The sequence below is a fragment of the Malus domestica genome, chromosome 13 (genome assembly GCF_042453785.1).
Source record: "Malus domestica chromosome 13, GDT2T_hap1".
In the NCBI taxonomy this organism is placed as follows: domain Eukaryota; kingdom Viridiplantae; phylum Streptophyta; class Magnoliopsida; order Rosales; family Rosaceae; genus Malus; species Malus domestica.
Window position 1 is genome coordinate 25,656,900 of NC_091673.1, and position 11,365 is coordinate 25,668,264.

The 11,365-nt window shown below is 38.4% G+C and overlaps 2 protein-coding genes and 1 pseudogene across 2 annotated transcripts; 2 read left to right on the forward strand and 1 right to left on the reverse strand.

The window, feature by feature from the left end:
- The first annotated feature begins 1,322 nt into the window (after nt 1-1,322).
- Nucleotides 1,323-5,622, forward strand: LOC103453794 (mitochondrial outer membrane import complex protein METAXIN). The gene is made up of 6 exons (XM_008393374.4): nt 1,323-1,682; nt 2,504-2,838; nt 2,953-3,029; nt 3,200-3,260; nt 4,492-4,654; nt 5,281-5,622. The coding sequence occupies exons 1-6, from the start codon at nt 1,541-1,543 to the stop codon at nt 5,454-5,456; spliced, it is 954 nt and encodes a 317-aa protein (XP_008391596.3). The 5' UTR covers nt 1,323-1,540; the 3' UTR covers nt 5,457-5,622.
- Nucleotides 5,623-6,031: 409 nt separating this feature from the next.
- On the reverse strand, nt 6,032-9,363 carry LOC103453818 (protein ALTERED PHOSPHATE STARVATION RESPONSE 1-like; annotated as a pseudogene).
- Nucleotides 9,364-9,844: 481 nt separating this feature from the next.
- On the forward strand, nt 9,845-10,518 carry LOC114820423 (uncharacterized). The gene is made up of 2 exons (XM_029091042.2): nt 9,845-10,166; nt 10,268-10,518. The coding sequence occupies exons 1-2, from the start codon at nt 9,845-9,847 to the stop codon at nt 10,516-10,518; spliced, it is 573 nt and encodes a 190-aa protein (XP_028946875.2).
- The last annotated feature ends 847 nt before the right edge of the window (nt 10,519-11,365 follow it).

Genomic DNA, 11,365 nt, shown 5'->3' on the forward strand with positions numbered 1-11,365 from the left:
ATAAGCAGGGACTTAAGACAAACAAAGCAAGTCCAAAGCCCTCTCGGACATCCAAAAATCTCTTAGATGCATAAACACCTAAATACTCGTGGTCTTCATCAAGCTTGTGAAGGATAATAAGCACAACAAACACATGACGATCATCCGCACTAAAGTCGAAGACCACCCACCACGTGAAACTCCTCGTGTTCCCGATTTGTTCAAGATCAAGCCTTGACGACTCTTGAAGAAACTTCTAGCCTGATTCAAGGTCAAGTGTTCATCGCCTTTGAATCGAATTCTATGACTCTGAGAGAAAAGAAGCAAGTCCAAACCTTTGAAGAAACTATAAAGTTCTTCACCACTTTTGTTATGAACCACCAAGCACCACCTACACGTGCCGGTTCCTCCAATGTCACAATCCAAAATTCTTGCGGTGTTCGTTGACCAAGATCAAGTCTCTGCGACCCTTGGACCAACCACACACAAACCTCATCGGAGTTCGAATAAAAGGATCAAATTTCATAGATTGTAACACTAAATTTTCATGAATACAAACTTTATTTTGTACAGGTGTTCTTGTAATAATTTGTCATAGGAATTTCCTTTTTTAGATGGGTTTTACAGGTTTTGTGGAAGATCACACTCTTGTCGCGATAAAGTCTTGTTTCAGCTTGCCCACTACTTCCCCTTCTTGCTTGTCTGTCCAGTTCTACTTCAAGTCTTCCAACTTTTCCTTACGAGTAGATTTCAATCTCACCTACCTTGACTCTGATATCAAATCTTTCTCCATCTCTGCAAATCTTTAATTTATTTATATCCATCTATATAAATTTCTTGTAAGGAAAAAAAACCATCATGATTAATACAAATAAAGCATTGGACATGAAAAATTACACACTAATTTCTCAAACCCTTATCTCATTCTCTCTAGGCTGGTTTGGGGTTGCTTAATTTTTTTTTAAAGCGGCTTCTTAAAAAATTTGGGCCTTAATTATGTTTGGTAAATGAAAAAAGTGTTTTTTTAATTTTTTTTTATTAAATCATGGGTCCAAAATAGTAAAAAGCAGAAGCAGCTTTACATATGCTTCTTAAAAAAAACGATTTTTTCATTGGAGGTAGGTGAACAATACCAATTAATAAAACTTTCATATTAATAATCCTATCCCCAATTTTTTTTTTTTGGCTAAAAGCACTTTTTGCATTATAGTTTACTAAACACATCTGCTGTATATTTCCACAACACAGCGAAAACAGTTTTTAAAAAAACCCGGCAACCCCAAACCAGTCGTCTATCTCTCTCAAATGGTTAGTTTTACAACCAACAAATATAATCTTAAAAGAAATATTGAATGCCCTAGGCATTAGGTAATTGGACCTTGACTCGGATACGGCCCATTCTTGCTCCAGGACCCATTTGCCTCCAAAACCCCAGGCAAAAACCTCTCTCTCTCTCTCGCAGTTATTCAGCTACTGCAACACCCGCCATTGAGAAAAACCCTAAATTACTCGTGGATTTCAGTTCGGAAACGCAAAACCCCAATTGGGTTTTACAAGTTTTATGGAAGATTACACTCTCGTCGCGAGGAAGTCTTGTTTCGGCTTGCCCACTGCTTGCCCTTTATGCTTGCCCGTCTACTTCTACCTCAAACTTACCAACGTTCCCTTCCGATTAGATTTCAATCTCACCTACCCTGACTCTGGTATCAAATCTTTCTCCATCTCTGCATATATTTAATTTATTTTTTATTTTTTTTTTCAGAATTTTATTGTTGGTTTTAGGAGGGTTTGGCAGTATAGGATGTCCGAAATTTCTTTGCTGCTAAATTTTTGGATTGGGTTTTATTTTGGTTTATTTTATATGCATTGAATTGATTGTTTCATAGAATATTGGTTTTGGATTTGTTACTTGAATTTGTTCTTAATTCCCAACTGCTACTAATTTAGAGTTTATGATACAAATTAGTTTTGTAATATATTGTCAAGGAAGAATACCTTACATGGTATGAGTACACCGCCACCGTAACATTCTATGCCCATAATACAATGACATGTGGAGAGAATCTGATACATACATTCTATCATTGGCATGGTTGCTATGGCGTCTATGTACCCATGCCATGCAAGTCCCTCTCGAACTGTGGATATATCGTTGGTTCTGTGAATGGTGTCTGTTATGTATATATTTATAACGGTACAGTTGGGATATGTTACTAAGGACAAATAGGATTTGTGGGTTTGGTGTCTGTTTAAATGGTCTTCTTTGTATAGTTAGGTGTATCTAGATTGACTGGACAATCGTGGCCACAGGCTCCGCCTCCGTGTTTGTGCCTTGATTAGCACAGACAACTGTATGTTTTTTCATCTGCTAATTATATTTGAATTGATATAATAATGGCTTTAGTTACTATGGTTGCATTTCTGTTGGTCTATTGTTTCACATTTACATTTGAGTAGGCGTGTAAATGTGTGCATGTATTTGAAGTAGATGAAAATCATGGTATTGTTTGTGGCTTTTGTGTAGATAAAATCCCTTATATTGAATCTGGCGAGTATGTGGCCTATAATAACGAGAAGGGTGGCATTATCGAAAGACTAAAAGAAGACCGTATTGCTGATTTGGAAACTGAATTTCACTCAATTCCAGAATGGATATCTACAAAGGCAATGATTAGCTCCTGGGTTTCTGATGCTCTTACGTATGAACTCTGGGTTGGAACACATGGTAATTCTGCCAAAGAGATATATTATTCTGATCTCCCATGGCCAATTGGAAAGATTCTATATTATAAGAAATCTTATACCGTAAAGCAGCAACTTGGGATTACTAATGACAACGCTGAGAAAATAGAAGAACAGGTTCTTCCTTTTTTCTCATTGATCATATTACTTTGTGTTTAGTAACAAGTGCTGTCTTGCCTGACTAGTATATAAATTATGTGGTTTTTATTGATATGGAAAATTGATGGACAGACATACAGGAGAGCCAGCCTTGCATTTGGAGCTCTGTCAAGTCGGTTGGAGGAACATAAGTTTTTATTTGAAGACAGGTGATTTTTTATCCTATTCTAGGTACCTATTTACTTTTACATTGAAATCCTGGGGTGCTTGTTTTTATTTAACTTGCTTTCTTTAGTACTAATATTTTATTACATGCAAAGTGGCAAACTAATACTATCGTGCTGATTGTGTATCTACATGTGTTGTTCCTTTTGTGCAGGCCGTCAAGTTTGGATGCTGTCTTTCTTGGGCAGGCACTTGTCATTCTTCAAGCATTACCAGTAAGTCATTGTATTTGTAGGCAGACAGATTAGAAAAGTTTATATTAGCAATTAAACACCATTTATGTTGAATTAGCTCAACTATATAGTTTGAAGCTACTAAGAAGTTGAGATTCCAACTTGAATCTTGATCTTATCTTGGAGACTATTATTCCGCTTGAACTCAGAGAAAATTATTTGCTTGAATGGGAGATGAAAGAGATAGAAGGTGCTTGCCAATTCTAATATGGTACTCCGACCTAGAAAATTAAGACTGCACCATTTTCTTTATGAGTTTATTAATCACTTTTGGCATTAAAATTTCTCCGAGCTTACAGAACCTTGTGTAAATCCTAATGCTCAACTTATTAGCGTTAATTCTAAGAGAATTATACTTCCATAGAAGTGAACGTTATGCTTCTAACATCCACCATCACTTCTTCTATGAACTTCTCTTTTTTGTGATGGTTTCTGGATTGTAATCTACAGTACAAATAATAAACATACAGTACAATATGTATAATCCGATAGGAAGCAGAATTCTTCTGTTCTCTTCTACTTTTCTTCTCAAAAAAAAGAATCCTGTTTTTTATTTGGTGAAATTTTGTTTAGCAGCATGTTTAAAGCTTTTTCAACAAAATATTGCTCTTTTGTGGGCCAGTGAGATTAAAATTTTGGTCTGAGCAGCTTGGATTTCAAGTTGCACTCTCAGCAATCAAAATCGGCTTGATACATACCCTTTTGCATCTGGTTTGAACTCTGACTTAATTTGAGCTTAGGAAGAGGTGCTGCAGTTATAAATGACAGTTCCAGTTGTGGAAGACTACCATTTCCACCAAAGTGATAAATTAAAACAAAAAGAAGCGATACTGATCTGAACTTACACTCATATGTCAGGGATTTGTGCACAAAACCCAGTTTCAGTTGGCATAAGACTACATTTCTATCAAAGTTAAAAATTTAAACAACTAAAGAATGATACTTGTTCTGAACTCTCTCAAATGCCAGTGTTTTGTGCACAAAATTTGACCCCGTGATTTAACTTTTGAGTTAGTGAAGTACAACCACTTTTGCAGATTTTCTTATTAGCTTCCCATTTTGTACCTTCATGTTCATCACTCAACTGGAATTATGCTTGATCTCCCCTTTGCCCTTCAGATTTCCTTGTGGCATTATATAGTTTCTTGTATTTTTGGCCAGAAAATTATCTATGCCCCTAGTACAGTAGATTACTGACACTTTGTGCTTTTAGGAAACATCGGTACTGCGGAGCAAGCTTTTAGAACATGAAAACCTTGTTAAGTATGCTGATAGGCTTAAGGTGGAGTTCATGGACGCAGGTTCTTCATCTTCAGTCCCAAATTTTCATGCAAACCCTTCATCAGCAGCTCCTAGAAGAGGTCCTTCAAATTCGAGTGAGATACTTTTATACTCAAGACTTGTATATCTGTATCTTATTCTTTTCAGTGCTATAGTTTAATGGGATTCATTGCCTTTATTAAACCAGTTCGGTTTCCTCTATTTTTGGTTTTTTAGTGAAATCTGTTGTTATCCTTAAAAACTCGAGAGTAGATTTGGCTTGCACACTTGCAGTTTCTGACACCTTAATTTTGCTTTAGAAAACATAGTATTTTACTCGAGTGTTTTAACAGTTAGAATATGTGCAACTTGTATGTTAGGCCTGTGTTGAAGTGGAAGCTGCATTTACAGCTCGTAATTTGAGATGAAGTGATACTTCCTGCTTTCTGACATAACTAACGCAAGAGCTGACTAATAGGGACATGGGTGATATAAATCATCGTAAAGAGTAGATTGTAGTTTTTTTCTAGAGTTCTTTGCATGTGAAGTTCAACGTGTAAGTTTTCCAATTGTATGAGGTAAAGGTTAAGTTATATATGTTGACCATTTTGTATATACGACATTTATGCGAATGAAATTTTATTTAATCATTTTGGTTCTATCTATGATGTTTATATCAGGGTCACCTAGCTTGCAATTCTCCTCGAATGCAATATTTCTTATGCTTTTATTTTGTTATCAGGTTCTAAGCCCAAGAGCAAACCCAAAAGGGAAAAGACAAAGGAGGAGAAAAGTTTTAAGAGCAGGGCCAGATATTTTATAATAGCACAGCTAGTTTCAGTTGTACTTTTCGTCACTCTTCTAAGCCGAGTTGATGAGGCTGATGCCGAGGTTGATGATGATGATGGCTATGAATAGTTGTGTTCTTAAGACCAGCATTTTTTACACAAAAACCAGCCAGGATTAGCAGCCTGACGTCGAAGAGATTTTTTATGTAATCCCGTTCTTTCGATTTTGTAGTATGATGTGGAGAAATTTGGAAAAATAAGCACCGTTATAAATACATGATATGATTTATTGGAAAGTTCAAGTTAGAAACCTATAATTTTGATTTTTGAAGCATTGTTGACAATTTTGTAAATTTCATTGAATGTGAATTGGCGAGAAGGGTTTAACTGTGATGCAATTTCATACTTACAGGTTTTTCGCCCTCGTGTGCTTCGTTTTTATTCTGTGGAAGTTACATACACACTGGATTCTGGAACCCGTATTTTGAGCCAGGCCATTGCGCTGCTCGGATGCATTTGTTTGACTTCTAGCCGGTGTTCCAGCACCCGTATAGGGTTTTAAACTTTTGGTGCCTCGCTGAGCCCTAGCAACGGGCGACCGAGTCTGAGTAGGTTGGACAGCCTTGGTTGATTTACCGGCGTATGATTATTTTCTTTTTATGATTGATTTATGGTTGAGAGGAGAATCGAAGATAAGACCTCGTATTGTTTTTCGGCGACAAAATATTATAGATTATTTCTTATAATTATATTGACACCGGTCACTAAACTACCCCATAAATATGAACATCACAAAGTCATAATATTGCAGCAGCTCCAGGCTTGGCCTTGTCCCTGTCCCATTGATTCACAAGCTCAGCATATCCCTCAGCCGACGTGAAGGCAAACTCTGTCAGTGAGCTCATTGTAACTGACATTCCGGCACAAAAGTACTCTTACCGTGACCTCTGCCATCTCCTAACTCGGCGCGAATCCTCTCTAAGCTGTTGCGCGTAGAGGGACCCCATACCAGCTGCAAAAAAAATCTAGTCCATCAAGCACTGGTGTCTCACGTATGGCATCCAGGAACCTTGACCATTGGATGCATATTCCATATATTGGAAACGCCCCACTGGAGCCAGACAACGGAAAATTTGATGTGTCGGGACCAGCCCTCATGCAACGGAGGAGCCAACCTGTTATTGCTTGCACATAAGATCGTTGAGAAGTGATCCATGACTGGAACAAGGCTCTCCAGTTCCTCAGATCTTTCTCAAGATTGGCTGCTGAACGTGCTAGCCGGTTTGGATCAGCGGCTGAAATGGAAGACTGTCGTTTAGCTTCCAATTTTGACGGCGTGCCTGCTAGTAAAAGCTTGGCTTCATCTAGGCTTCGTTTCTGCGACCGATGACACTTTGCCATTACTTTCCACATCCTTGCTAACCTGGTTTAGTTAATCAATTGATTAATACAGAAGGATAATTACATGAAACATGGGGTACATATTTGAGCAAACTATTTATAAAAGCTGCATGGCATACCCTTGTACCAATTCCAAGAGTTGAGGTTGCAATTCTTCATCCCTCATGGTTTCAATCCTCTTCGAAATAGCTTCAACCGTGTGTATTGAAACCTTCATCCGAGTATGCATATCTCTAATTGCTACCCTCGTTTTTTCTACAGCGGAATGATCATCGCCTTTTACATCTTGGTTCCGTAGTTGCATCAGTTTCTTTTCATATGCAATCCGTACCTTTTCTCCGGACTGTTTAAGTAACGATGCACATATCAGTTCTTCATGATTTTTTGTTTATTAGTCTCTTTTGAGCAGAGGTAGGTGCTATTTAGAAGTAATACCTTGACTTCCTCGTAGAGTTTCTTCTCCCAAGCATATAATCTGTCCAATGTTGATTGGTGGCTACCAGAAAACATGCAGGGATCCTCTGAGACATCACTACTGCTTTCATAACCTTCATCTTTAGTGCACGAAGAATTCATTAAAAATCTGGACGATGCTGAGCAAAATAATGCTACTGGGTTCAACATTTTCATGGCTGCAACAAAAAATTACTTACTATATAATAACCTGAAAGTTTAAAGAAAATACGAAAACCAAAATATTTTCTACTGCTTAACAAGCATTCATAAACCAAGTAAGCAAACCTGAGAGTTCATTGGAGGATGACGAGTACTGCTCTCTGCTAGCCTCTAACAACGTTGATACCTCATTGGCGGCATTGCAAACAATTGTGAATTGAGTATCTAATTCCTTGATAATCTCTGCCATACTCGTTGGCCTTCTGTTCATGTATACAGTAAAGCCTGGTGTTTCTTCCTTAGCTTCCCGGAGCTCAACAGCTCTTTCTTGGCTATTAGTTTTAACTTGTCTAGCAGTCTGAGATTGCGAAACCTCTATACTCACACTACTATGTGATGGAATTTGTGCTTCGAGCTCAATCTCAAGTCCACTCTGCCATACTCCTTTCTTGTGGTACATTTTCCTCATGATCACATTCCTGTTCGGTTTCAACTTCTTCCAAGTCAGGGATCCCTTCCTCTTCTCTGACCTGCCTTAGTCCTCTAACTTCTTCATCCATGGTTCTCTGATCAAGACTATTTCGAGTGGGATAACCGTAGTAATCCAGCGATGAAAATGGGTTCCAGAAAAAATCCCACTGAGAATTTTGAGGCGAAGGTGGAGGGATGTTTGGCCTATTGTTGGGAGAATAAGAGAAGAATGATGAAGAATTCATCGGTGAAGATTGCATTCCAAAAAGCCCGTCCATCCCATAATGGTGCATTGGAGAGTAAGCTTCAACTCTGCCTGTTTCGGGTGATTCAGGTCTCTCTTCTACTGAAACTGCTGGTTTCCCTCCTGATCTTAGATAACATATTTTCACGCATGGACGGGGTTTGGATTGGATATTTGGTGCAGGCGAGAAAGATTTTGGTGAAATTGAGATTAAGCCAGGACTCGCTTTCTTAACGGGTGTGAAAGGTGGGGTTATGAAGGAATCTAATAAGAACTCACGAGGCTCATCTCCTTCGATATAATCACGAAGAGCAGCTGAAACTCTTTTTAAGGACTGAATGTATGCTATGTGTCCAGAGGCGAATCGCCCTCTTTGCTCAAGAGCCTGTTTAATAAATCGCTTTCGATCTTTACAAAGCTGAAATGCTGCTTCATCATCTGGCTTTGATGTAGAACATCCCATTTCTCGTTTCCTTTTTACCTTCTTCTTTCACCCTCTGAATTTTTTAGGCTAGAATCAAAACCGAAATCACGAGGATAGTCTCTTGTATTTCTGGCCAGATTCATAAGGATATTCCGAAGCTGATCGACGACAGTGAAGTTCGATAACCCCACTCCAACATGAAGAACTATCACATGTGAAAGGGAGAAACGAACCACAACAGGAAAGAATCTGCAGAGAAATTAAAGTGTAAATAACTACTGTTTCAGATACCTAAATTGTTCTATAGAATAAAAAACACTTGGAAAACAAGGTCTGAATGCTTCTCTTTATATTCAAACTAAGTTTTCTCAAACATGAAACAAAATATATTAAAAAAAGAGAGGGAACAAAGCATATAACTTTCGGCTAGGAAACAACTGGCGAAAGAACCTCCTACTCCTACCATAACATGGAAAGAAAGATTTTATCTTTTACAATTCTTGCAAAATATTAATGGGATAAAAGTTTCAATCTTAATTCCTTATAGTTTTTTCAAATTTGAAAGAAAATTTTCCAAAAAGCATAGTAAACAATGGGAAATTTTTTTTAACGGATAGTCAAGTTCTTCAGTTGCACTTCAAGGTGCCGCAAAAGAAGATAAAGGTTTAAAGTAAGACAATTTAACTGGAAAACTGAAAAGTTCACATTTTTATTTGTACAAGATGAAGATTCAACAGAAAGAAAGAAAATAATAAAAAAATTAAGCAGTGGATTGGATTGCAGTGGAAATGCCTTACCTGGGTGTTGAATAAGAGCAGGAGGTTTGATCACTGATGGGGGGGAGAGAGAGAGAGACGTTGGAGAAAAAGTTACGGTACACCACCCAAGTGAGGAAAAAACAAAACTTAAAGTTTGAGGGAAAATAAAAAGGAGGGAAGATGCCCATGGGTAGGAGAGATTTTTCAGTGTGGCCGTCACACGAGATGGTACACTATGTGTCGCTATATAAATGGTAAGATATGTGTGTTAAAAAGTTAATAACTTAAAAAATAAAATTTGTCACCACTTATATAAAAACACGTGGTGTACCACTCGTGTTCCCGTCACAACTAAAAATTTCTCCATGGGTAGAGAGAGAATATGACAAGACTATGAGCTGTTTTTGTATTGCTGTGCTTTGAAAAAAAGCTGATTCTACTGTGCTTGAGAATAAGCAGCTATGAAATAAAGTGGTAAACTTTTTTGTAAAAGTGCTTTTTGAAAAAAAAGTAGTATGATAGTGTTTGGTAAACTTTTATGTAAAACAGCTGTGACTGTGTGAAATGACCAAAATGGTATAATACTAGATGTGCTATGACAAGCCATGACATCGTTCGCTGGCAACCTCTTCACCTTCGTCTTCCTCTCTCTCCTCATCTTCTCCCTTCGCATGGTCGTCGAAAATGGGACCCACTTCCTTACCTCCTTCGTCGAAAATGGGACCCACTTCCTCACCTCCTTCGTCAACCACGACCCTTCTCTCAAATCCCTCATCTCCTGCCTTGACCTCGCTGGCATCGACAATACTAACTGCCGCTCTCCCAATTCTCCAACCGAGTCCCCTTCTCAGATCTCTCTTCGCCGCCGACACCGCCCATTTCTTCACCTCACTTGCTTCGGAACCTTAGATGATGATTTCTTCTCTGGCGATGACGACGACGATGACGATGCTCGCTCCCTTTTCGGCCCCAATCGGATTGCCCCAATCCTCATTTTCTCCTTCTTCTCTCACTCCACTTCTAATTAGGGTTTAATGAAACTTACGGAACTAGGGTTTCTGAAATTGTGCGCTCTAGCCTCACGTTCAAGGCTGAGAAATTCACCATTTCTGATGACAGAGCTAGAGGCAGAGATGGCGACGGAGAAAGCAATGAAGGGGAGGAGAAAGGCAGCGATGAAGAACTGGACGATCGGGCCGTCGATTTGCAATTCTTGATCAACGGATTGGAGCTGGGTCGCCGGGACGTGGCGACATTGTTCTTCCTCCTGAAAGTGTGAGGAATCAGGGAAAATAAGCCACTTTTTGAAGCTGTTTTTTGCAGCTTCTACTTTTTAGCTTTTTTTCATCTAAAACTTTGAAAAGAAGCTGGTTTAGGGTGTTTACCAAACACCAAAAACTCTCCCATCTTTTTTTCATACCAGCTTTTTATAAAATCACCTCAACCCCAAACCATACCTATATCTTTGCCCTCCATGATGCTTACATTTCTATATATTCGATTTTTTATTGTATTTCTGAGTGCTGACAAGTCGCCCGAGCCACTTGTTATATTTTGAAATCGGGTGATGTTGTTCACATATTCTCTTAATTTTCGACATTCTAATCAAATGACTTTGACTATAATCAATAGATAAAAATTAAAAAAAAATGTGTGAAGGTTCACGCTATTCTTTCATAGAACTACATTCGTGGTTTCATTCTCCTTCATGGAGATATATAGGCAATCCTTTCAAAATTCAACCATACCTCCCATCAACCCCATTCTCCCCTCATCGAAATGCATCATAGCGATCATGATGGTTTGAAACGCAGCATAGCGATCATACTACAACACAAAGAATTACAAAAATGATTAAGAGAGAAGTGTGTTTACGCAAGGGAGCGAAGGTAGGTTTGGCCATGTGCGGACCAACACCTCGTCACAAGTTTGACACATAGATCTCTCATCTGAAGTGTATATGCAACTGAATTTGAGTCCATCAACACTCCGACAGTGGAAAGTGTTCTTGCAAAGCTCTAGGGGCAATGTAATCGTGCCCAAAATTCTTCTGCGCACTCGAATGATTTCATCGAAAATTTGACTTCTTAGATAAAATTTGACATGAGGAAAGTTGGAGACAAAAG